Source organism: Meriones unguiculatus, chromosome 3 (genome assembly GCF_030254825.1).
Source record: "Meriones unguiculatus strain TT.TT164.6M chromosome 3, Bangor_MerUng_6.1, whole genome shotgun sequence".
In the NCBI taxonomy this organism is placed as follows: Eukaryota; Metazoa; Chordata; class Mammalia; order Rodentia; family Muridae; genus Meriones; species Meriones unguiculatus.
The window spans coordinates 163822420-163849809 of NC_083351.1; the positions used below are offsets into that span (position 1 = coordinate 163822420).

A 27390-nucleotide genomic window follows, 5' to 3' on the forward strand; every position below is an offset into this window, starting at 1 on the left:
CAGCGATCTGAATTTCATTCCTTCCTGCCTTCAAGGTCAACTATCTTTACATTTCAAACAAACTTCATCTTTAGACTAAAGAGCAAACTTTCTCTCCCTCAGAACTTCAGCCTAAGAAAGCAAAGACAGGTTTTAATTCAAGAACTCAGGTTCAAACAATCATTCTTTTTTTTCATTCACTCATTTTTTTTTTCTCATAAGAAAAGGCTTCTCAAATCTTTTATTTGAAAATATAGGTCCCCCCAAACCTCAAACCAAATCCTCACTTTGGGACCAACAAGATGGCTTCAGTGGGTAAAGGATTTGCTGTACTAGCCTACATAAAAGCTAAACCTATATATGATAAAGACTGAAGGAGAGAATAAGCTGCACAAAATTCAGAGTGAATAGATACACACTTAAAATGTTCTGAAATATTTTGTTATACATCAAAAGAGTGATTCTCCCATTAACTTCCCTTTCTAAGCCATCTTGCTAATATAAATGACTATGTTAAAAGCAAGGAAAATACTATGAAAGGAGATGTATACTCATCTATCTTAACAGTCATCATTTTTAGTGGTCACCTTCAGCTCAACTTCATTTTATAGGGGGAAAAATATCTTGTCAGTTGTCCAGAACAGATTCCAATGAGAAAAGACCATTTTTCCCTAATAGCAAAAATATTAAAGTAATAGATCTAGGACCAGAACTGGTTTCCTAAACAAGAAAAGCAGCAGCTAAGGAAGAAAGTATGGGCAAATGTGCAGAGCCAGAGTACCATTTTACATACTGATGTGTTTTCCTAAGTTTTATTTGCTTATTTCTTTTTGGTAATGGCAATTAAACCTGGTTGAGATTTCAAAATCCACATTTTCAAACAAAAGGACAATATAAAGCTGCCACCCACAGAAAAACATACTTAAAAAAAAAACCTTCTCAAAATGTATTTATGAGTTTTTCCCCTACATTAAAAGGTGCAGTTTAGGAGACATATAAAAGAAATCTCAATTGAACAATAGCCTAACCAAGCATGAGTGAAAGACTGTAAAGACTTAAACAAAAAAAAAAAAAAACAACTTAATGAAAAGGCTTATAAGATACAGCAAGATTTTTGAAAAGACGCCTTATAAAGCCTCAATGCATATCTATGTTTTACCTACTATCTCTAACCTAGTGATGCCATAAAATGACTGGACTCTAGTTATATGTCTAATTTATCACCATAATATTCTTTTCATTATAATTAAGTTTATTTTCTTTTACTAAATATGGTCTTTCCCTATAAAAGAATAGATACGCATGAAAAACACTAACAACATAAAACATCACAGGACTGAGGATGCAGCTCAGTGGCAGAGTACTGGCCATGCATATGAAAGAACCTGAGTTTTATTGTCAGCCCCACAAAAAAATAGACACTTGAAAAGAAAACCTCCCTTAGAGGTACAACTGAGTAGAACAACCTACATTTTTCCTGTACACCTGATTAGAAGACTATTTTACACAAACACAAGTATGCTATGCATAGTTATCCCTGTTTCTGTGGGTTGTACACCCTTGGATTCTATCCACTACAAAATGGTAACACAACAAAAATGGCACTTATAAATTATTTACAGAACACACACACACACTGTATCTAAGTAATCAACAGATAACCTAAGTATGCAGAGGTGGGGACAAGAGTAAAGTTGGATCAAGAACTGGTGGAGGAGCATCAGTTTTTGAACATGGAAAACAGAGGACTTATCACTTGCTGAATCAATTGTGTATTTTTCCAGGTCTGAGGAAAGAAGATGCATATCCAGGGAGTCAAAAATCTTGAAGGACATCAGCAGAATTTTCACATCTTTCTCCTTCGGGCAAACTGCTCAAGTTAGCATATGGTCACTTTCATTTTCTAATGAAGCAGCTCTTAACCTTGTAGAATATGTGCAGGGTGCTGCACAAAGGTTAGACACTTAGGTCAATTTTAAATAAGGGACTGGAGTACTTTGGCCCCAGTTCTCTAAACAGCACTGGACTGTATAGACAAACTGTATGTTCAACATCCTCACTGTTTAAACGTGGTACTCTACAACGTATGCTTCGACTAGCACATGTAAATTCTGTTTTAGACAACTGCTCTAATTTCCATAAAAATACTGCAGCACACTTCAACAGTTCACTGATATTCATATTGTCCGTAACAAGTCATAACACTATAATTAACATTCTTCAGTATACATTCTCTGTATATGACAGAGCATATTATAATAAATTTCTAAAGATGCACATGTACAAAATGACTCTATATTAAACCTAGTGAGTGAGACTGTAGGTCTACAAATATAAAGTATTTCATACAAAGTATCAGTATACAAAGTATTACTGACACAAATCTATTGCAAATCCTAGACCTGAAATCAGCATTAGTCATAAATATATCCAGGGTAATACTTAATTCCTCAACATTTTCACTCTTCAAAGGAAAACTCAGAAGTTCTACCTTCTTACATTTAACTCCTTCCCTTTAAAAAAGTATTCTTGCTAATTAATAATTTCAATCAATTACTGTTTAAAATGCTATAATGCACAAACTATCAAAATGTATGCATTCAGAGAAAAGACTGGAATAAAATAATCTCAACTATAAAAAAATGCAATGTTTCCATTAAAATGTAAATTGCACCCAAGGTTTGGTATTGGTGCTTTAAAAAAAAAAAAAAAAAAAAAAAAAAAAACATGAGGTCTACTCAGAATAGATGACTTTCCAAGAATCCAATATACTCAAAACCCAGAACCTACAGACAATATTTGGGTATATTCTTATTAAATAAAATATGGTTAAATAATTAACTTCTAGTTTACTTTGTAATTATTATAGGGATTTTTAGAGACAAAGTCTCATTATGTAGTTCAGATATCAGAAAACTTCTTATGTAGCTCAACCTAATCTGGAATTATTTTCTTGCCTCACCTTCTCAAGGCCTGGGGTTACTGGCATCCATTACCACACACAGCCAAATTATGTGAGAATTTTTAATGTGATCTTTTCCTATACACTAAGCGGAAGAATGTGCAACACTAAAAAACATTTGAGCCTTTGTTTTAGGATCGAGGCAGACACAACAGCACAGGCCGGCATATTTGCTATGTGTCTGGGAAATTGTGGACACTCCTGTTTTCATCTTCCCCCCAGAGTGCTGGAATACTGCACGGTATGGCTGTCAGTCCCAGTACCGAAAGATCTTTATTAACACAGAACACCATGTAATTTCTACCTGTTTTCTGACATATATCCTGTATATGAGAATACATTCTAAATATAACAAAGGCTAAATTCTGCCTCTGTTAAATATTTTTTAAATACTTAATGTTACTGTCTATATCCCCCGCCCTCCAGGCTCATGTAAAATCCTCAAAGTCCAAGTAACTTTTTTTTTTTCTTTTTTTGGATGTATCACTATGTAGCCTGACTGGTCTAAAACCTAGTAACTTTTCTTTTTAAAGATCATCATTAACAGTTTGATCATTCATTTATACACTTACTGAGTACTTACCAAGTGTATACTACATACTGGATACAAAAGACTTTTTTTAAAAAGTCTACTTTAAAAATTCATATTCTATATGAATTCAATCAAGATTCCTGGCCAACTTTACCCATCTGTCTAAAAATCTTCATCATTTTTTTTTCTCATTGCAGTCCCTTTCTATTCTTCCAAAATCCAAGTAATAAATAAAACATAAAATTCAACTGGGAACAACAACACAGAAGAAAACCACTATATTTAAATACAAGATATTTCAAACTAGATGTGTCCTGTATACAGAATGATGTAATCAGTCTTAACCAAACCTAAGCAACAGAGTAAGCCCCTGCCCAAGCACTTGCATTTGTTACCTCTCCCTGTGACAGGTCGGTCACATATGAAGTCATTATTTTTCTACTATTCACACAATAGGATTTCTGTATATAAAATTGACAAAGTATTATTTTTAAGTCCCATCCACCTTCCAAATTTACTAGTACTGTACAAGATTTTCAAATAAAAAAATTACAAGCACAATAGAAATTAATTATTTCAATATTTTATTTTTTAAAAAGCTAAATCTACTCATGGTAGAGTACTTTTATCTTTGCTAGCAATGTATTAGCTATCCCTTGCTCTACCAAAACAACTACTAATAAAAAGAAATCAGACATATACACATACTTAAGTTGAAAATATACACTTAAATCGTAAGAAAAACCTTAAAGCCAAGGGCATAAAGAAATGGAATATAAAAAAAATACCAAGATGCTCAAGGATTCTATTGCTGTCACTAGCTCTCTTCCTTTGATTCCATGGTAGCCAGGGTTCCCTGACATCAATGTCTAATTAGTATGGCGTCAAGATACATTACATTATGAAATTCTGCTCTAATCTATCTTACCTTTGAATGGTTGACCTGCAAGCAATTATTTCAATTACCAGACTATCCTTTCCAAACTTACAATTTAATGTATTAAGAAATATATTATATTAAATTGCTTTGTGGGCCATACTAGAAACTACAGAATGGGACACTATCCCCTTGAGGAATCACTAGAGTCATCACACAAAAAAGTCCATGCTTCAGTGTTTCTATTTCTCCAACTCACCGCACAACTTGCTAAACCACTAGCCTCTATTTTTAAGAGAATGATTCTTTAAAGTAAGTATTTTGTCTGCATGTATGCCTGTATACCACATGTGTGCATTATGCTCAGGAAGGCCAGGAGAGGTTAATGGATCCCTTGGGACTGAAGCATAGAGTTAGGAGCTGTCATGTAAATGCTGAGACCCAAACCCAGACCTTGTGGAAAAGCAGCCAGTGTTCTTGCTCAGGATGCAGCTCTCGGCTCCTGGTCCTGCTGCTCCAGGCAGCCTGCCTTGCTCCCCATGCTCCCTGCCATGATGATGGGCTAAGCCTCTGAGACTGTGAGCAAGCCCACAAGCGAATGCTCGCTTTAATAGGAGTTGCCTTATAATCAAAAACTGAAAGAAGTTTATAAAAATGTGACACATCATCTATGTCAACCCACTCATTTCAAAGAGAATTCCCATCAATATCAATAAAATGGAGTTATTTATAGCTTCATAGGAGGCTAAGAAAATGAGGCAAAAGCCATGCACTTTATTAACCATAACTCATCTTTTCCATGTAACTCTTCACCTACCCAGGGAGAAGAAAGCTAATTCATTCTTAGGTTTTTCCTTTTTTCTTCCTCCTGACTGATGGTTGACGATGACTTAAAATTTTCTTAATGGGAGGTAAATGGTGATTCAGTGGCTAAAAGTGTTTATTGCTCAATCATGGGACCACAGAGTTCAGATCCCAGCACCCGTCTTGGGTAGTTGACAAATGCCCAGAACTCCAGCTCCAGGGGATCCAACATCCTTCTAGCCTCCGTGGGCACCTGAATGTGTACCTGTGTACATACACACACAGAGAGAGAGAGAAACACATGCACACAAACACCTAAATAAAGTCTTAAAAATAAATAAAAGTAAAACTAGGATGTACTCATTGGCTCTGGTAAGACAGCTTGCTGTACAAGTCAGTAGATTTGCATTCCATCCCCGCAACTCATGGTGACAAGAGAGAACCAACTGCTCAAAGTTATCTTCTAACATCTACAACCATACCATGGCAGAAGTGCACTCACACACCACACACCCACATTCACAAAAATAAAATAATCGAATTACCTACAGCATCTCAAATGTTATATGGTAACCCCTCCCAAATAAGAATTTCTATAGTTAATTGACATAATTACTAAGAACTGAAGTAAAGAAACAGTTGTCCACAACCTACAAAAGGTAAAGAGAATTGTTCGTGACTAAAAAAAAAGAATAATTCTTCATTCCAAAATTCCATATATGGATTAAGTTGAAAATGAGTTAACAAGTAACATGTCTGACCATGTAGTAAATCAACTATGTAAAGTATCTTCATTTTTAACGCCTAGTTTCTTAATCTGTGGATTACAACCCCACAGGTCATGTAAATGAGTGTGTGGATTGAACAACAAAAAGGACAACAATAAACAGTTTCTAAAACAATCAAAAAGAAGAAAAAAAAAAAAAACAATAGGCACGTTGGTACAATCCTTTAAATCCACCACTTCGGAGGCAATCCGTGAATCTTTGTTAAACCTGAGGCCAGCCCTGTCTACAAAGCCAGTTCCAAGCCAACCAGAGTTAAATGGTAAGACAAACAGCAAGTTTCTAAATGCACAACAACAAAATTTTAAAATAAATTTTGAAATGATAAACAAGCAAACAAACCCAATGTGTTTCCAGAAGCTCACTGCAGCCCTTGGTTCTGAAAACATCATAAAACTAAAAGCAACAGTGATTAAATGCCTCAGCTCAGATTCAAAACTGCTTTATATGTTTTAAACAAAGGTAGTTTCTACTGTACGTACCAAGTTTTCTGAACCTATAAAAACACACTTAAATATAGAAAGCAAAGATTTGTTATAGTTTCCTACCACCATTCTTTATCATGTACTGAGTAAATTTGAGTTGGTATCTTTTATATTTAGCTGTATTAAAATATTTTACTTTTAAAATTACCATATGAATTGCTGGCAGGTGTGATAAAAAAAAACTTGAATAATTTTGTCACTGGATTAAAACACAATTTCCAAAGATTTCTAGGTGGCCCTAGACATTTGTCATTCTATGCTCTTCATTTGCATGAAGCAGCATTTTCAGCACTGACGATGACAAAAATCAATGTATCAATGAACACTATAAAATGTAGAAAATGATGTGTCCTGTAATATCAAACATTCAGCCATGATTCAATTGCTTTTGTAAATATAAATAAGCAGATCCACCTTACTAGTATGTAAATTAACCTTCATCTTTAATAAATGATAAAATTATATGCATACTAAAAGAATCAGTAAATGTTTTATTTGTATACCTATTTTACATGCCTATATATCCAGGTGATATAAAGAATTCTTCAAGGGAAAAGGGGCTCTGAGTAGAAAAGTTAAGAAACACTAATTTAGAGAAACCTTGTTTAAAAAAAATTCATTAGATAAAACATGAAGACGAGATTAAACAATAACTTGCCTTGAATCAGGAAGTACTAAGAAAGAATCCTAAAGTAACATACTAGCTTAATTTCAAATTATATCCTTTCCAGGAGAAATGATGCTGGGAAACAAAATACAAAGATAATGGGTCATTTCAAAATTAAATGCAACTTTAAGTACAATGTTTAGAAAGTACTCAGATACCTATATTTAAAGATACTAGAATCTGACTGCTTTTCTCAGTATCCTTTGATAACCATCATAAAAACTTCTGTGGGGCCTCAGTGGCTTCTTCTGGAAGTCCTATAGGTTCAATTCCCTATGCCCAACATAGCAGCTCACAACCTTCTGTAAAATTAGTTCCGAGGGATCTGATGTCCTCTACCGGCTTCCAGGGACACCAGGCATACAAGTGGTACAGATACATATGCAAAGCAAGCAGTCATGTACGTATAAAATAGAAATACTTAAAAATAAGCTTCCGCTATGGTATTGAGGATAGGGACACCTTAGTATTTCATTAATGCATACAAAACATAATGTTGCCTATCCTCTTAAGCAAGCCTGTTCTTCTGGATTCCACAGAATAAAAAACTAACATTCTCATGCATAAGACAAAAAGCACTGCAATACCAAGTCTGCATTTAGGTCTTGGTATAAAAGACAAGAGAGCCTGGCTAAGGCTACAGTATTTAAAAACTTCCTGACGCTAAGGCACATTCACAACTTAAAACATATTCCTAAGAGAATCCAGGTACTCCTGGAGACAGAACACGAAGCTGACAGTAAGGAGATCTTGAACTGTAAACTGGTTATATTAGGCAGGCTAAAGTAAAAGTGAGAGAGAAGAGTCCACAAAGTGAGGACTCTGTGTCTGAGATTAAGAAAACAGCATGTTCAGAGCCAGCACAAGATGGTTCACTTACTGCCAAGCCTACCAACTTGAGTTATTTCCCTAGAACTACATGGTAGAAGTAGAGAATTGAATCCCACAAGTGTCATGGGTCACAGACACCACATACACACAACACATACATACATACATAAAGGTAGTTTTAAACAATTTTAAAGTATCATGTTCATGTTTGTTTTGATACTTGGCCATTTTATCCAAAACCCTAGCCTTACTTGGTAAGCAAATAGCAAAGAAGTCATAAAAAGTTATTAGCCACAGAAAATTAAGAGTATGATGAATTACTAAAATGTTAAAGTGCTGAAGTAAATTAAAAATATATTCCAGGAGCCTCAGGTGGCTCTGCTGGTAAAGCACCAGACCTTAAGTCTGGAGGTCTGGGGTTCAAACCCAAGAAGAACTACTTTTGAGTTAGTTCCTCATCATGACCCCCAAACAGAATAAGTTTAGGTATAGGAAAACAAACGTCAGTCTGACTGGGCTCGTCAACCCTACATACACCAGACTCAGTTTCTCTTATTCCCTGGACCATGTCAAAGCTAGCTTTGGATATTAACATATAACAAATTGAAAGTGAAAGTTAATTTAAAAATAGTGATAATAAAATATATTCCATTTAAATTCTTAAGACCTAGTAAATCTAGAATAATATCTAAACCAAGTAACCTAACATTTTATGGACTCCTAATTATAGAACCCATGCATGCCCTTAGCCTGTGGTAGCACAGCCACTTAAAACAGTGCGCACACATTTTATTGAGAGTATATAAATTCAGTAAAGTAATGACATTAAATAAAATTATAAAGACAATTAAGAGTTCTTTCTAAATATAAATAAATGAACAAACAAACAAGTTGAAGGCTAGTTACGTGGATAAAAGTACCTGCCACCAAGCCTGATAGCCTGAATTCAATATCCAGGACCTACAGGTGAAAGAGAAGTGGTTCCTGCAAATTGTCCCTTAACTCCACATTTGTGCAATGGCAAACTTACACAAATAAATTTAACTAAAAAAATTTTTTAATAGCCAAGTATCTTAAGTAACAAGTAACTACACTTTTCAAAAGGCTCTCTAAAATTCTTTACCTTTCAAGTTTAACAATAGCATTTCTGGAAACGCTATGAAGATAACAAATGTTCTATATACAATCTGTCACACAGCTCCTTCTAAAACAAAGTTTAACAATGTTCCTTTTGTTTTAGAGTCTGAAAGTTTCAGCTTCCATGTCATACTGACCTGGCAGCAAGATTATTCTTTCAAATTCACAATTAGAGAACTTACAACACCAGGTTATCTACAGGGTATATATTTTTATATGATGTTTAACAATAATGAAAAGACAGTGTAAAATTTACCGATCACCTTCACAATCTATAAATTCAACCTCAATAACAGTCACGTGAATATTCTCAAGACAGAGGTTAGGGAATGAACAGGATAAAATAGAACAAAACAAAATTAAGTCTTGTAGGGAGTATGTTTTCCTCCTAAATCAGACTAAGAAAGCATTCTTGTTGATCTGAAATAAGACCCAGACAAGAGACAGAATAATCTTCCGGATTCTACAATTTATACCAAAAAAAACAAAAACAAACAAACAAACAAAAAAAAAAAAAACCATGTTTTGAGCAATTACTAGAAAGGCCATAAAAGAATACATAGGAAGGAAGCAGTAGAGCAAAGGACTTTAAAAAAGCAAATTTTAATCAATACTGTCCATATCCTAGTTCCACCATTTACTCTAACTTTGAGAAAACAACTTACATGTCTTGGTGTTTTTAAAAAATAAAACCGAATAATAACACCTACCATTATGGATTATACATAAAGCAATCAAAACTGTCTAAGACTTAATAAGCACTATGTTTTGGGTTATTTATAATTACTAAATATGGATAGAAGTGATACATGTGGATGAAACACTCAATGGAATTCTCTCCAAACAAATTAATATATATTAACGGAACAGGGCTATAAGCTGGCTTTCAATTTAGTAGATCCAACATCTAACAAAGCCACTACAGTGTGTTGACACAAATAATAAAATGGCAATTAAAAAACAGACCCATGTGGCCAACAAAATGCTCAGCAGTAGGTAAAGGTGTTGGCTGGCCAGGCAAGCCTGATGATCTAAATTTAATCCCCGAAACCCGCATACTGGCAGACCTGAAAAAAATGTCCTGACCTCTTCACACACACACAAACACATACAGTTTTTCACATACAGAATCTATGATACTAATTAAGAAGAAAGCTTAAGGGAGTACTTCTTTCTCTCCCCTAACCAACCCCCATCATCAAGGGTTTCTCTGTGCAGCTTTGGCTGTCCTGGACTCGCTTTGTAGACCAGGCTGGCCTTGATCTCAGAGATCTGCCTGCCTCTGCCTCCCAGAGTGCTGGGATTACAGGTGTGTACCACCATACCTGGCTCAAGGAGTATTTCTTAAACATGTCCATTGATGCAAAACCAAAATTTGGTTCCATATATATGTATTTACACATCCATATGAAAATGTACAGAAAAGGCAAACAATTTAAGCTTTAAAACATACTTGATAGACAAGAAATTTTTAATTACTATTCCCTACCTTGCTCCACTGTAATGTAATGTACTTTTAAGATTATTGCAACATAAAACTGAATACTAAATTACTGGTAGAAATTTCTGAAAGGCTTTCTTTGAAAGACACCCTATTCCCTCAAGAGAATGAGCTTTTGAGTATGGAATTAACGAAATGTCAAAAAGACAGAGAACAGTCAAGATGTAAAAGCAGCACAAATGACCACCAACTGATGAACATATAAACAAAATGACATGTACATACTACGAAGTATCATTCAACCATAGAAAGCATATACTGTCACACTCTTAACAACATAGATAAATCCTGACAAGGTTTTTTAACTGAAATAAGATAGCCACTATTTGATTCTACTTATTTGAGCTACAAAAGGAGTATATCTAAGAAACAGTAAGTTAACAAGAGCAATGTAGAGTTCTTCAATAAATGTACAGTACACTTCTGACTTTCCAAGATAAAAAAAAGTTCTGGATCTGTTGTACAACAAAGTAAATGTAAATTTTCTTGACATTACTGAGCCAAGACTTTAAAACCAGTAAGATTTTACTTAACACTGTTTTAATTTAAGAAAAAGTTAGCTATTATAAGAGTTATGAATTAGTTTCAAAAATTACTAGGCATCATATAAAGCAGTGATCACACTCATTTCCGGCATACTGAATGTTAGTTCCCAGCACCCACATGGCGGCTCACAACCATCCATAATTCCAATTCCCGGAGATCCAAGGTCTCTTCTGGCCTCCATGGGCACAAGGCAAGCACATGGCACATACACATAAATGTAGGAAAACTGTCATACATATAAAAGTGTTTAAAAAGAAAGCATATAATGATATAAAGAAGAAAGTTTTACCTAGCAGACTTCTAAATCCAAACTGAAATAAATGATCTTCACAAAACATAAGTTAGAATGTTATGTTATTGAAACATAACATTATGTTCCAATAATGTGTTAAAATAGTAAAAACAAAAAGTATTACAAACACAGTTTAGTGTTAGGTCATCTATCATTGCATATGAACAGAGCAAGGAAGTAAAAAACTTAATAACCCTTTTAATATACATCAAAAGTGGATTTAAATTGGGTGTGATAAACAGACACCTTTACTCCCAGCACTAAGAAGCCTGAGGCAAGAAGATTTTGAGTTTGAAGCCAGCTTGGACAGTACAACTAGATCCTATCTCAAACAAGCCCTGCAAATGCAGCTTTCTTATAAAATTTTTTTGATTAATTTTATCATTTCTGATAAAACTTAAATGAGAAGAAGGAAGGAAGGAAGGAAGGAAGGAAGGAAGGAAGGAAGGAAGGAAGGAAGGAGAGACAGAAAAGAAAGAAAGAAAGAAAGAAAGAAAGAAAGAAAGAAAGAAAGGAAGGAAGGAAGGAAGGAAGGAAGGAAGGAAGGAAGGAAGGAAGGAAGGAATTATACTGCTAAATGCTATCTGCATTATATTTAATGGTGATACAGCTCCACAACAGGAAGGGACAAAAAGGATAACCACCCTTTCTCCTGTTCTGACAGTGGACATTTTAGAGACATTTAAAACTGGCACAGAAAGATTTAAAAATAAAAAATAAAAAACTTGGCATAAAAATTGAAAAACAAAAGATAGAAATAATATACTAATGTCACTTGTCACTATAACAATTTAAAAATTCAATTGAATAAACTAAAAATTCAGTTAAATTCTCATGCAGAAGATAAAAATATCAAAATCAATGTTGTCTATGGTTTAAGAAAAATTAAAAGATATGAAGGAAGATACACTTCATTACAGCAATAAGAACTATAAAACAATATACTATATGAATTTTTCCACTGTATGGAAATTTCACTGTATGAAAACTGTTTAACTTGCCAGACTCGGTGGTGCATACCTTTAATCTCAACAATGGGAAGGCAAAGGCAGGCAAAATTCTGGAAGTTTAAAAACAAGCTGGATTATATAGGGAAGTTCCAGGGCAACCAGTTGCTAGAGCTGACTCAGCAGTTAAAAGTACTAGCTGATTTCCAGAGGACCTGGGTTCATTCCCATTACACACATAACAGCTCACAAGTGTAACTCCAGTTCCAGGGGATCTAACACCTTCACACAGACATACATGCAGGCAAAACACCCATGTACATAAAAATGAATCATTAAAAACTACAAAAACCTCACAACTTGGTGTCTATAGAGATGGTTCAGAGGTAAAAGCACTGGTTGCTCTTCCAGAGGTCCTGAGTTCAATTCCCAGAAACCACACCATCTATAATGAGATCTGGTGCCCTCTTCTGGCCTGCCTGCAGAACACTGTACACATAATAAATAAATCTTAAGAAAAAAAAACAAAAAAAAACTCTACAAAACCATGTAACTTTAGTATAAAAAAATGAAGAGCCTGAAAAAGATTGTGTTTATGGGTTAGACGACTCAGTGCTACAACATCATGGCACAATGTATATCCTATCAAAACATATATAAAAATATTTATGATAATTTGCAAAAGATAATTCTAGAGCATATCTAACAGGTTAGAATACAAATTCCAGACAAACTCAGTAACTGACAACTGTCTTCTACAACTTAAAGCAGCCTAGAATAATACACTTTATCATATGAAACTACAGATACTTGTAACTTGTCACTGGAGGATGAAATGGCTTAGTGGGTAACACACTTGCTGTGCAAGCATGAATATCAGAGTTGGGTCCCCATCACCCATGTTAGGCTGAGTGGGCATGGCAGCTCACGTGGTAATCCCAACAAGTAAGAGGCAGTGACAGAATGTAGATCCCTGGAACAAACTGACTAGCTATACTAGCTACATCAGTGAGTTCCGAGTTCAAGGAAGAGACAGCCTTCATACAGGGGAAAGAAATCAAGGACTACATCCTGAACCTCACAAACACATGTTCATGTCATCAGCACAACCAAGACACTAAGGAATATAGGCAAGCATGCCCGTACACGAACGAACACACACACACACGCACACACACACCTTTTAAAAGTGTTAACAAACAGGCTTTAAAATCCAATCAGATATTTACTGCTGAAGCTTAGTAAAGGATCAATATGGAATTTCTGTTTCTTATCTTGGTCAACTTCAAGGTAAAAATGGAAAGGTAGAAAGAGAAGGTTCAGCAAGGCAAGTCTCCCTCAATAACCTAGACAGCTGAAGAATCCACTCTGAAACTTCAAGGGTTCAAGAGGAGCTGGAAAGATGGTTCAGTGGTTAAGAGGACAGCTGTTCTTCCAGAGGACCCAGATTCAATCCCCAGCACCCACATGGTAGCTCACTACCACCTGTAACTCCAGTTCCAAGAATCCATACCCTCTTCAGACCTTCATAATCAACAGGCAATGAGGTAGTACACTGACTCACACACAGTCAAAACACCCATATTCACAAAATAAAATACAAAAAATAAAGAGAAAAATTAAGAGCCAGGAGAAAAACAGAAAAGATATCAACACAAAAAAGTCACAAGTTCTAAGAACCTTCAACCTCATAATGACAAAAAGATATGGATGACCTAAAAGGGATACAAAATGATAGTCGAACAATGGAAGCAGCCACTAAATGTCTTGCAGACCAAGTTAAGAGCTTCAATTTTATTCTAAGAACAGTAAGAATTCAAGTAATGACCTACATTTCAGAAAGATTAGCCCACTCGTTACATGAGGACTGAATGAGAGAGGGAGAAAAGATGGATAAGGAATGGGGAGGGATGAGGGAAAAGAGGGTAAGCTAATGTGCCAGGCAGGAGCCCAAATTAGGAGGGTCCTAAGAAATCTAAGTATGGTAACAACCAGCACTAATAGGATAGAAGCAACAAAAGCATGATGTACAAGGACTCAAGGTATAATTTGGAGGTTCTATACTTTCCCTTTCCATTCTCTCACTATGTAATTTTAACAGGGGAAACTACTCCTTGAGACTCGGATGGGAATAAACTCCCCTAATTCAACTTCTACATGGTGAATATAAACTAGTTCTAAATGAAGCATCTCTTTCAAAAACAGAACCACAGCCCACACTAGGACAACAAGATTATTTCAGGAAATCAGTAAAGACATTTTCTCTAGTATTGATAGCTAAAAAGACAAAGTGATCCTAGAACTTTGTAATACATTATCCCCCGAAGTCCGCACAGCCCTTCTTTTAGTATAAAGCCAGTTTCCCACAAACTTTAGCTGGGCACAATCAAATATAGAACTAAATTAAAAATTAAGGGATGTAAACAAGAAGTAATATTTACAAGTCCTTCGTCAATCCTTAACAGGAGTCTATCCATGACTGTCCTTCCTATTTCTCACAGGCAGCATAATTCACTAAGGGTATCATACAAAAATACCACAGATTGGATGGCTCAAACAGCATTCATTTTCTCAGTTCTGAAGTTTAGAACTGTGAGATCCTTCTCATGAGGCATCTTGCCTTACTTGCAGATGACAACTTTCTTCCTTCATCTTCACACAGCCTCCTCTGCACATCTGATTTCTGTAGCTAGCCAGTCAAACTAGAGTAGAAAACCAGTCAAACTAGAGTAGGACCTATCCATATGAGCTGATTTGACCTTAATTATTTTTTAAAGGCTTTATCACTAAACACAAACATAGCCTGAGAATCAGAGCAGCCCTGATCATCTGGAACACAGACATTTTGGTAAGCTATTTTACATTAGATTTTTTTAGATCAAATCAACACTGTAAGGTAGAGCTATCAGAATGTTCTGTGCTGATGGTAGGTAATGTTCTCTATCTGCACTCTTTGATATGGCAGCCAATGGCCATACATGACTACTTAAAGTTAGTTTAAAAATTAAACAAAAATATAAAACCAGACTCTTAGACGCCACTAACCACATTTCAAGGGCTCAATAGCCACAGTGTCTACTTTAAGTGGTGCAACTTAAGCCATGATACAGTAGCTAAGACAGCCACAACTTAGACCTATGGATGGTTACAAGGACCACACAAAACAAACAAACAAACAAAAAACCCACAACAACAACAACTAACCTACTTCTACCCTGTGTGGAGCACATGTCTAAGTTTTCTCACGTCAATCATTCATCTAATTCCTCAATACAGAAATCAGACGGAAAAAAAAAAAAGAAGTCAGACGGCATTAACCTAAACTTCTAAAAATTTACAGAACTTAACGCCAGGATAGAAAGCAATGGCCTCTGCTTATACCTAAGAAACATTTGGAAATCCCTTGTCTATAATAGCAAAGAGAACATAATACATATCTATTAAGTACACACTCTGAAAAAAAAAGCAGAAAAACAACATATTGGAGGGTGCTAGTTATGCATCAACAACAAAACCCTAAACTAAACTGCAAACAGTAGGCAAACAGAGGCAGCCTATGAAAGCAATGCTAAGGAAGCCTAAAAGAGCCTACACTACAGAAGGCCCAGTGATTGGGTACTTCTCAGGGTACCCAATCAAAACTATTTCCAATGTCCTCAAGTAGCCAGGAGGAAGAGGAGTCAGACTACCACAAAAATAAATAAGGAGCCAGCATTTAAATAAAAGTTATAGGAGACCCTTTGCTATACTGTTATGTCATATAGCTCTGATTTAAAAATAGAAATTTCTCAAATTACTGACAGTAGTTTTATCACCAAACTATATTAATGATCTACAAAAATGTGATAAGGACACAGCTGGTAAAGATGCTTGCTGCCAAGCCTGACAATCTGACTTCCATCCCCAGGACCCATGGGATAGGAGAGAAAACTGTCCTGAGTCCCACAGTTACACTATCCTGTAAGTCATAAACCTAAACTACATGATGCACAGGGTTACAAAGCAGTGATGTTCCTGGGGTTGTCATACTCTCCAATGCCTACTACATTTCAAATACGATCAAGAAAAAGTCACCCCAAAAAAACAAAATCGAGGACAAACAAAACCAGTCAAAAAAAAACCATTCCTTCCAAGGGCAAACTGTGTTTGGAACTTGCAGTGGCCAGCACAGCCTCAGGACTGCTACCCAGAAGGACCAAAGATAATCAGTACGTCCTTTCTCTTCCTCTCTAAAAGAACTCTGATCACAGTCACCTTATTCCTAGTCACCACTATACAATAGGTTAGGCAAGAGGAAGAATTTTTTTTTTTTTTTGAGCTTTCAGAGTACTGAACTTGTGACTTCTCCTTTGAGCTGTATGTGGTAGCTAAGTAGGATCTTAAACTGATTTTCTTTTTAAAGGAAGGAAAGATTAGGTGTGAGAAAAAAAGATGTATAACAAATGTTGAGTGGTCAGAGCCTGAGTTCAATTATTAAGAAGTTTAGACTGGAAATGTAAATTTTAAGGCTTATAAGCAATACAACAAAACACAGGGTGAAACAAAAATCACCTAAGATCAGATTCAAAACAAGACCAAAAAAGAGCAGTAAATAATCAAAAGATGTGCACTGAGGTGGGTAGAGAGAAGCAAAAAGATCAACAAGCCAATAAAATACACACACACACACAAACACACACACACACAGAAAAGAAACAAAGAAAAATTGAAGCTGTGTTAAGAAGTATAAAACCAATCAACTGCTACGGAAAGAGAGTGGGAAAGAAATTAACAAAATAATTGAATCCTATGTCCAAAAGGAGTACCACATTACCTCTAGAAAGCAGAATACTTAGTACCTATATATATATGTGTATATATATATATATATATTCCCAAGAATCCTTAACTATGGGGTCAAGAAAGGTTTCTTGTGTTGAGTGTTTTATGAGTCATAAAATAGTAATACAATTTACTAAGCAAAATGCCTTTTCATACTGTGAAAATATAAAGAGAATATATGGAACAACATAAAGAAGTCATAAATATAAATAGCACCAACAAATCACCAAGAAAAAAGGAAAGCCAATATGTAAGGAATGAAAAAGAAAATTCTCAAAAGCAATGCAAACAAAAACATAAAACCAGTCAATGCTAACAATTATGCAAATAAAAATACTAATTTTAGCCAGGAAGCAGTGGCACACACCTCTAATCCTAGCACTCAGGAGGTAGAGGCAGGCAGATCCCTGGTTAGACATCAATCTGGACTACATACAGCTCCAATGCAGCCAGGGCTACACAGAGAAACCTGTCTCAAAAGATCAAAAAGGAGAAAATAAAACAATTTTTAATAAAGCATTAAAAATCAAAGAAAATGGGCCAGGAAGTGAAGTGGTGGCATACACCTTTAATCCTAGCATTCAGAAGGCAGAGGCATGCTAATTTCTGTGAGTTCAAGGCCAATCTACCCTACAGAACGAGTTACGAGAACAGCCAAAGCCGCACAGAGGAGCCCTTTATCACGGGGTTTAAAATACATACACACACATACACACATATATACACACATACACACAAACACACACACACACACACAGAGGAGCATTCTCAAACAAAAAAGACTGGAGAAAATTAACTAAAAATTAGAACCCAATTAAAATATCTTGAATGGGTCCAATATAAACAGCTACAAATAAATTCTTTTACTTTAAGATACAAAGTTCTGGGGCTGGAGAGATGGCTCAGTGGTTAAGAGCACTGTCTGCTCTTCCTAAAGACCTGGGTTCAATTCCCAGCACCCACATGGCAGCTCAGAACTGTCTGTAACACCAGGCATGACACCCTCACACCAATGCACATAAAATAAAGAAAATTAAATAAATTAAAAAAAAAAAGATATAAAGTTCTAAACATTTTCAGAGTAAGTAGCCAATGAGGAATATTTATGTACTATTCACACAGAATCAGGCTTCATGAAAATCAAACATGTAAGACACTAAGACTCACAAGAGAAGAGAGAGAAAGCACTGCTTATCATACTAGGCCTTCTCTGTTACCACCAACTTTCTCAGGGGCAGTCTGTCAAAGCCTGGTCCAAATGAAGGGATGTCAGATTCACAAACTTTCTGGGTAGCTAATAAAAGATGGACATAAGCTAAAACGGGCTGTGTAAAAAGTTAAAGAAAAAAAAAACATGGAAAAAATCCAAACCAAATAAATTAATAAACAGACCTTGTAATTTCAGGCTATTTATCTATCTAGACTCCAAGTCAACAATCCACATTTTAAAGAAAATATATTCCTTTTAGCATAATAAAGAATAAATGAGTAATAAACGAATATGAGCATGTTTTGAATCAAACAAATCCAGGTTCAATCCTTATTAGCTCTATCTTAGTAGTTTATCAATCACTTATTAAATATATATCCCTCACAAAGTCATGGAAACCTCTTTTAAACTAGTATCTTTGCCTGTAAAATGAATGACTCAATAGACAACAACAACAACAAAAAAAAAAAACCAACAGGGGAAAATGGGATATATGGTCAGAAGACCACTTAAAGGAGTCAGTTCTCTCCTACCATTTAAGTTCCAGAAATCAAAGTCAGGTCACCAGGCTTGACAGCAAGTGCCATTACCCTCTGAGCCATCTCACTGGCCCTGGCCAAAACTTTTTATACTACTAAAACTCACATAAGCAGATTATAATTAACCATTTAACACCTCATTCTTACATTTTTCCACCTCTGTTTACTCTGTGTTTTTAACTCACATGTCTTAAAACAGCTTTGTTTACCCTTGTTTACTCAATGCACATCAAACATCCAATGTTAACTCATTTTTGAATAATGAAATAAATATGGTGACACCTACTGTATAGAATTATGGAGAAAATAAAATATGAAAACTTTACTAACTCCTTTTACTTTCTTAGCAAGTCTAGGACTTGTTAATAAAGTAGGACCTATTATCATATACATATCATATACCATTTACATGTAAGAAAATGGGCTAGAAAGGTTAAGTAACTTAATTAAGACCACAAAACCAGTAAGAAATGGGTCAAAAAAACCCGAACGCAAACTCCACACAGAGTCCATGCTTATAACCACTAACAAGGTCTTCATACACAACTACTACTTCTTACAATGTAGACAGAATACAAATACAAGTAAAAGGCTTAAAGCACATACCAGGCATTCAATAGTCAATGATGATTAGTTTAACTTGTTTTCTGTCTAACGCCTAGGGAAGAGTTTCATAACAGAGAGTAATTAAGAAATTGAATGGTGCTGCTGGGCACAGTGGTGCCATGCCTTTAACGTCAGCACTCAAGAAGCAAAGGCAGGCTGATCTTCATGAGTTTGAGGTCAGCCTGGTTCTGCAGAGTGAGTTCCACGACAACCAGAGCCATATACTGAAACCCTGTCTTGAAAAAGAAAGAAAAAAAAAAAATTGAAAGACATTAAAATCCAAACATCAGCTATTCATATTCACAGACTCTGGATATAAGAAGGAAAGAAGAAACTCTACTCGTGGTTTCCTAAATGAACTCTGGATTCCCTAGAACTGGTACTACATTAACTAAACATTATCTGTATGTTATCCCCATAATGCTACATCGACGAAAGAAAAATAACTGGGAAACAGTACAGGTAAGCTTCTCTGAGCTAATCTGAATTCAATGTTAACTCATTTTTGAATAATGAAATAAATATGGTGACACCTACTGTATAGAATTATGGTGAAATGATATGCATTTACAACAGAGGAAACTAACATTTTCCCATTAAAAAAATAAATACATAAAAACAGAAATAAGTTTCAAGAGTCTAACTCTGCAATAGCTACCCTGTCTCCTGCATTCTCAACTCTACCTCTTTCATAGCTCTAAAGTCTCCTAGCCTTGTAAATCCTTTCAGCACTATCAGCACTGATTCACTCACTGTTTAAATTCCTTAAGTTTATCTCTCTTTCCTACAAATATAGGTAGAATTCTGGTCAAATTCTACCATCTTATACTTTATGCTTCGATAGTCAACAAAAACACTACTCTTGAACTAAAACTAAAATATCTTTAATATTCCCCCCCCCCTTTAAATTCTGCTTTAGAAAAAGCTGCCTTCTACTCATATCCCAGTATGTTCAACAGAATGCAATGTTATTTCTGGAATGAAGTATAAACCCTTCCAATTTTACTTTTTTTGTAATCTAACTCAGTCTACTAATTTCAAAAGAAAAACAACATGAATTTTATGTTGTTAGTTAGTGGCAACATAAAAGTAGCTAAGAAAATTACATTTTCAACTTAGAGCTAAGGTCTTATGTCAAATAAAAGGCAGACACAAGGAAAGCTTTCAATCTTTTATATTCTTTCCAGATACAGCTGAGGCTTTGCAAACAGAAACATCACCATCCTGTTCTGAGACACTTTGGGGATACCTAACTATAAGTAGGTTATTTCAACCTACAAATAAAGCTCTTACTTAAATCCATTTCCTCTGTTTTTCTCCTTTCAACAGACAGAGAATATTCAGCTAACATTTCTTCAAAACCACCAACCTATTTGTGTCATGTTAAATCATCCTTTATGTTTTCAAGTTATACACTACAAAAGTATAAGGTTTCATTATTTTCTCCTAATCTTCTGATGGTTTTTACTGCAGAATTAGTTCAAGGACCATGTTACCTTCATGTTCAAATTGTGTAAGATAAACAATGATTCTGGAGAAAAAGTACACTTCCCGGGTCCTGAAAATCAAACTTCTGAAGACATGTCAGGACACTGCAAGTGAAAATAAAGTGTTGTACAACCCACCCATCTGACTTCTGGCACACAGCACCATAGGGTTCACTTCTCCACTCTGATCAAAAGAATGGGGGCAGGTGCAGAGGGAAAAACTACTCCTTTTTGTTTTGCCCATTTCTCATCGTAAGCTGTATACATTTTTTTTTATGGCTCACTTTCTTAACATTATTTCACCCAACAAATGGCAAACCTATCGCTGTACTTGTACCAATGACTGTACTAAACACATGAAGAATCAACACCATCTTAGTTGGTCAAACTTAATATATATAACAACTTATTTCCCCCTGCCCTATAAAGTTAACATGCCTACAAGCCTTGGGCCATTTACCTAAGGCATTATGAGGCCATGTTCCAATGACAAATCTACCTCGGTGGGTGCAGTTTGTAGCAAAATAGTCCCTTAAGTGATCAAGTATGTGACCTTGTTCCAACCCAGACCTTAAAGTTAGAAAATTTTAAATCTTAATATTGGTATCTTGCTCACAGCTGCTAAACCTGAAATTCAGCACCAGTTTTTGAAATAGGTCAGAAGGGAGACACAAGGAAATAAATCACCACTTTCAAAGTGAACTGTTCTCACCGAGTCTCTAAAAACCCTGCTTCCTACTTTTGCAACTATCAGACATAACCAGTTTCCTTTAAGCCTTGCTGTTCTTATTTTTAAAAGAGGCTGAGCTGTGTGGGAAAAATGCTTCCTATTTCTCAGAATTATAAAACTGGTTAATTCTAAGCATTAAGAACAGAAAAAGATTCCATCACATCTCTCTCATCATTGTTTCAATTTTAAAGTTTTGTTTTCTCTTGTTGTTGTTGTTTGTTTGATTTAATGGTATCTAGGGCCTTGGGCCTGCTGTACACTAAGCCTTGTCTCCATTGCTTCTAATGAAGCCTGATCAACAGGCTTAACCAAGTACAAACCACTCATACACACTAGGCCAAATAGAAATAACAGAAAGGAGCAGCTTTGGTGTATATATTCTTATTTTTAGAACTCTATGTAGGTTTAAAAAAAAGTGGCTTTTTTTTTTTTTGGTCTTATTGCTAACAGGTGAGCCTCATGAGGTCCCTTTCCAAGGTCTCTATTTAAACAGAATCTAGATGGAGAGGGAAAAAAATTTAACTCAAAAGCAACCTTTTGCCAGGCTCTATGGGGAAGGAAATAAGTGGCAGACAGTTCTTCTGGATAATTCAATTAATCATCTCTCTTAGAACTAAGTTTTAATCAACTTCTACAGCTTCTTCCCTCTGCTGCCTCAAATTACTTCTTCCTCCATATTAGGGTTTAAAGCTTCCATTTCACAGCACTGACAAGAGGGTTAGATATAAAAGCGCTAACAACTGGTAGGTCGTAGTTTGCTATCAGTACGGTTCACTAAGCTTTTGGGTTAAAAGGCCTTCTTTGAGGAATAAGGTCCTACCACGCCGCCTGTCTGTGGACCCAGGAAAAACTTAAACAGTTATGAAACCAGATCACTAGGACAAATCATAAGGCCTCCTTATCCCACTCACTACAAACAAGCCTAAGACGATTCTTCCCCGCTTACTGACTGACAGATGATTGATTGAGATAGATAAATAGATAGATGGATGGATGATAGACGCAGGGTCTGGTTTGATTCTTTCTTACCAAAGGAGAACCTGATGATATTACTTATGTATGTGGAGCGTCAAACAGAATTTTTATGTACTAAGTCATTTGTACGTGCATACGTATATAAGATCGGTTCATCCAAAATCTTTCCTAAATCGAGGAAGTGAAGATTACTTCAGCAACCACAACAGTTAATTAAAAAAAAAAAAAAAGGCCTGCAGCAAAACAGTATGGAAAAGTACAGCTTCTCACGTGTCTCTCCCAGACACAAATACTTAGGTCCGAGTCCATTACAATCTTACCACCCCTCCAGAATTGCTCTCCTCCACCTTACACTGACAGAAAACTACCAACCTCGCAGTCGTGCCCCAAGAGACTCTACCTATTATCTTACCCCTCCCGCTTTAGCTCCGCCCACGCCCCGGGAATGAGGTGGCCTTACCGGCCCCAGAAAAGACCACCTTCCTGCTCCAGCGTGCAACCCGGGAATCCAACCAATCCCCCCCCGAACCCCCGCCGCGCTGAACCCTGTGAAGAAGCATCTTAGGGGAGCGAGCTCTTCACCAACTCGGTGCGCCCTGTGGTCCTCCCACCCCCACGTGTCAGCTACCCTCCCCCACATTCCCACACCTCACGAGTCAGGCCGAGCAAAGAAAGGGGCCAGTCGAAAGCCTGGTCCCCAAGACAGATCTGCAACCCGGAGGGCCCGGTCCCACCGCAAGTCCCCTCCCACCTTCGGCCCCCCACGGTCCCTTCCTCCCTCCTCGAGGTGAAACCAGGCCCTTGCCTCAGAAACCTCCTCTTCCTCGTCGTCGTCGTCCTCCTCTTCCTCGCTGTTGTTGCTGCTGGTGCCGCCGCCGCCGCCGCCTCCTCCTCCTCCGCCGCCGCCGCTGTTGTCGCTGTCGCTGCTGCTCTCGCTGCTGCTGGGGGGTCGGCAAGTCCGGTTGCGCTTGGCCTTGTGGTGCGGCTGCTGCGGAGGCTTCTTCTTCAGGAGCAGGTCGCACACTCGCACCATCCCACGAGGAGACGAGGCCGAGCGAGCCCCGCCGCCGACCTCCGCCGCCGCCGCCGCCGCCGCCGCCGCCGCCGCCGCGGGGGGGGCCGCCACTGCCGCCGCCGCCGGGGGGCTCCCTTCTCCCTCAGCCGCCGCCGGAACCGTCGCCTTCTCCATCTCTGCGGGAAGAGGGAGGGCGCGGACGGGGGAGGGGCGTGGGGGGCTCCGCTCTACCGCGACTTCGGCCGCGCCGGGGCCGACACAGCACTCCGGGCCGCCGCCGCCACCGCCTCGGTCACCTCTACTGCCGCCGCCGCCGCCGCCGCCGCTCCGCCAGCTCTCACCTCGTCTCGCGATACTAAGGGCGGGGAGCTTGGCGACGAGAGGGAGGGAGGGAGGGACGGAGGGAGGGATGGAGCGAGCGGGAGGGCGGGAGGGCGAGGCGGAGCGCGGTGCCCGGGGAAGCCGAGTAGGCGTCCCGGAGGAGCCGCCGGGGGAAGTGCGCGTGGAGAGGCTCCCGCTGGGGAGCCGGAGCGGGAGCCGCAGGCGGGGGTCCACGGGCGAACGGGCGAGCGCCGGGATGGCTTGTCTTCTCCTCGCTACTTCCCCCACACACAGCCCTGCAGCCCTCCCTCCTTCCTTCCTGGCTCCGGATTAGAACGCAGCCGCAGGCGGAAGCGCGCGTGACGCCATCAGTGGGCGCCGCGGCGGCCGCGCGCGGATCGCTGCCCGCCTGGGCAAAGTGCGGCTCCCGGGGCCTTGGAGTCGGCCCCCCGCGAGCGTGCGGGGTGCGGGGGAGCGGAGGCAGCGGGATGGAGAGCAGCGGGCCCGGGCGGAGGGGGAGGCGAGTGCGGAAGCGCGGGCCAGGGTGCTAGCGGGATGCCTGGCCGCCAGATCCGGGAGGTGGGGCCTCGTCCCGGACCTCCTGGATGGACTTTCTTTCCTGGCCATTTTCTCCACCGCCAAACAGAGAGAGGCCTTTGGATCGGCGGAGATGACTTCGTGTAAGGAGAGGGTTCCTGTCAGGTCCAAAAGAAACCCAGTTTCCACCCCCCCACCAGCCATACCTTGGAACGGTCCTGGAACTTTATAACTAGCCAGAGTTTGTGTCTCGGATCACACACTTCCTTAACCTGACTTTTACACGTGTGTTAAGTGAAGGAACTGAGTTTAGTGAAGTTTAGGACTATCCAGATCCGAAGAGGTGGATATCGGAGCTGTGCCAGCATTGTGTGTATTTCTCGGTCTGAATTCTAAGATAATTTTAAGGACCTGGAGAACTCGCAGACCTTTTGAAGTGTAGCTTTGCACTCGAAACAGCCTCCCGCGTGGCTAGCCTAGGCTAGCCTTGAACTGGCGATCTTCCGTACTAAGCCTCCAAAGTGCTGAGATTATATAGGTCTGCACACCCACCATGTCATGTTTGTGTAGTTTATTGAACTCAGAATTAGCCATTTCTGGTCTAGTACGAGTAGTGGCATAAGGAAAACGAAGCAAACATTAAAAGACAGATGTACTGGCACAAGATAAAAAGTGCCTCAACTGACAGAGTTGCCATTTTAAGACTTCTAAGTTTAGCTGAGTGCCTGAAAAAAAAAATTTTTTTTTTTTACTTTTTTTTTTGCATTTTACTTCTTTTTAGCACTGGCATACCATATGAAATGTGGGCAGTTGCCAGTTGCTACAGAGTACCACAGAAGAATTGGTGATGATTAAATCAATTCATTCAAGCAAAAATTTAGCATGTGCCTACTGTGTGTGTAATCTATGAAATCAAAGTGTGTTTCCAGGGGCTTATCTGTGTATTGTGTGCTATAGTAAATGTTATATACAAAGTGCTAACCATCTGCCTATTGCTTTGCACTGCTGGCTGAATTCCGGTGTAGAACAGAGCACTGCATTATGTATCTTACAGGCAAAGATTCAGATTGGATGGTTTCAGCTGCACCTTGTCCAGTCTCTAAGTCCTTCAGCACCTTTGTCTCACTTTCCACTTGAATACCTTTTGCAATCTTTGAATCCCAGCCACATTTCATTATATGACTGACTTCAAATTTCACAAGAGGACTGAAGCCACTGACTGACTACAGATTCCTTCAATTTTTCAAATGCTAGAAATGTTCTGATCTTTTGTCAGTACTGAGAGAATGACAAAACTCCTTGCCCTTTTGCAGGATCAACTCCAACTATATTCCAGTTCCAACTCCAACTATATTCTCTCTATTTGGTCTGTTTGTTTTGTTTTGTTTTTCTGATTTCAGTCCTTCACAAATTCTGGCTCCTTTTTGTAACTTCTACTCAGATTCATTCCTTCACAGTCATGTTCTTCTTAAAAAATTAGACCTGGTGTCTTTATTGCTGCCAAAATTTACCCATCAATTCTTGGTGATCATCTGTATCTGTCCTACTGTCAGAAATGCTCTCTACTATAACTATTGTTTGGAAAACAGTTCTTGCTTTACTATATAGAAATGAGATGATGATCTCATTGAGACTTGTCAGATAAATCCAAACTATTAAAATGGTCAAGTTCCCTGGCATGTTGTTATCCACTTTTTAATAATTTTTATGTTTGATATATTTTTATATTTTTTCTGCCTTTTTATTAGCTTTGTAGCCAAGACTGCCTGGCCATTGATTAAATTTCCCCCTGGGCACACAGATAAAACTAAACCTCACGTGTTTTCCTGTGATCATGTCCAGATAACTGGGTTCTAGAAAATAAAGTGTGCGTAGCAGCAGTATGCTCGTTTTCAGGCTTAACGGGGAACGGCTGGGCTTGGTATGTTCCACCATGTTAATACAAGTGAGCACGTTGCTGATTTCAGGATCTGGAGACAGTTGGAGTGGCTGATCCTCCTGACTCAGCTTCCCAAGTGCTGGGATTGCACCACACACAGCTTTAGATTACATTTTGTGCCCCCTTCTTACCTGATGTTTTGAGTATTAGACATCTGTTATTAAAGTTTCCAAGGGAGTTCCAGTGTAAGAATTCCCTTGTGTTGCCTAATTTCCAAGTGGTTTGGGGAAGAAAAAAAAGTACAAATGAAGGCCAAAAATATCACCATATTAATGATAGTAAATTGCCTGATGTAGCTTATTCATCACTAATAATATGAAAACAGGAGTGTAGAGGTGGCTCATAACCACCTGTAATTACAAACACCTCTGGTAAACACATAGAAACAATTAAAACTTTTTAAATCTTAAGTAGGTTGCCTCCCAGAATAAGGAAAATTTATACCTCCTGTTCCCAGCAATGCTTAACAAAGACAGCGTGGAGGACTGAAAGAGAATCTGATCTCTGGACAGCCTTCTTATGTGATTAGAAAACAGGCTAAATCACACATTCTTCACAGATTTAGTAATTATACTACTCACTTGCCTCCGCAAATGTAGAAAAAGACCAGGAATGAATCATGGTTCTTTTACAGAGAGTAACATTTTTCAACAAGATTCTCCTCCCACCAGCATCATTGACTGTTTTCTTTATTTCCCATTAAAAACTTTTGACTCTTATCCCACTAATCATTTAGAGTGTTTTATACGTCTTTCTTCTGCATAGCTCTTAAACTTTGGGAGTTCCCCATAAGTTTCGACTTTTCCCTATTTTTATTTTCCTCTCCCTATATTTTCAGTTCCACTAATCATGCTTAAGGTCAATA

The 27390-nt window shown here is 38.1% G+C and overlaps 1 protein-coding gene across 4 annotated transcripts in view; it reads right to left on the bottom strand.

Moving 5' to 3' along the window:
• Positions 1-24051, bottom strand: part of Ankrd17 (ankyrin repeat domain 17) — a 131885-nt gene extending 107834 nt beyond the window's left edge. For all 4 annotated transcript variants that reach the window (XM_060380920.1, XM_060380919.1, XM_060380916.1 and 1 more), the window contains exon 1: positions 23519-24051. In XM_060380920.1, coding sequence (XP_060236903.1) covers positions 23519-23902 — 384 coding nt within the window. In that variant the 5' untranslated portion in view covers positions 23903-24051. The remainder of the gene's footprint in view (positions 1-23518) is intronic.
• Between the last annotated feature and the right edge of the window lie 3339 nt (positions 24052-27390).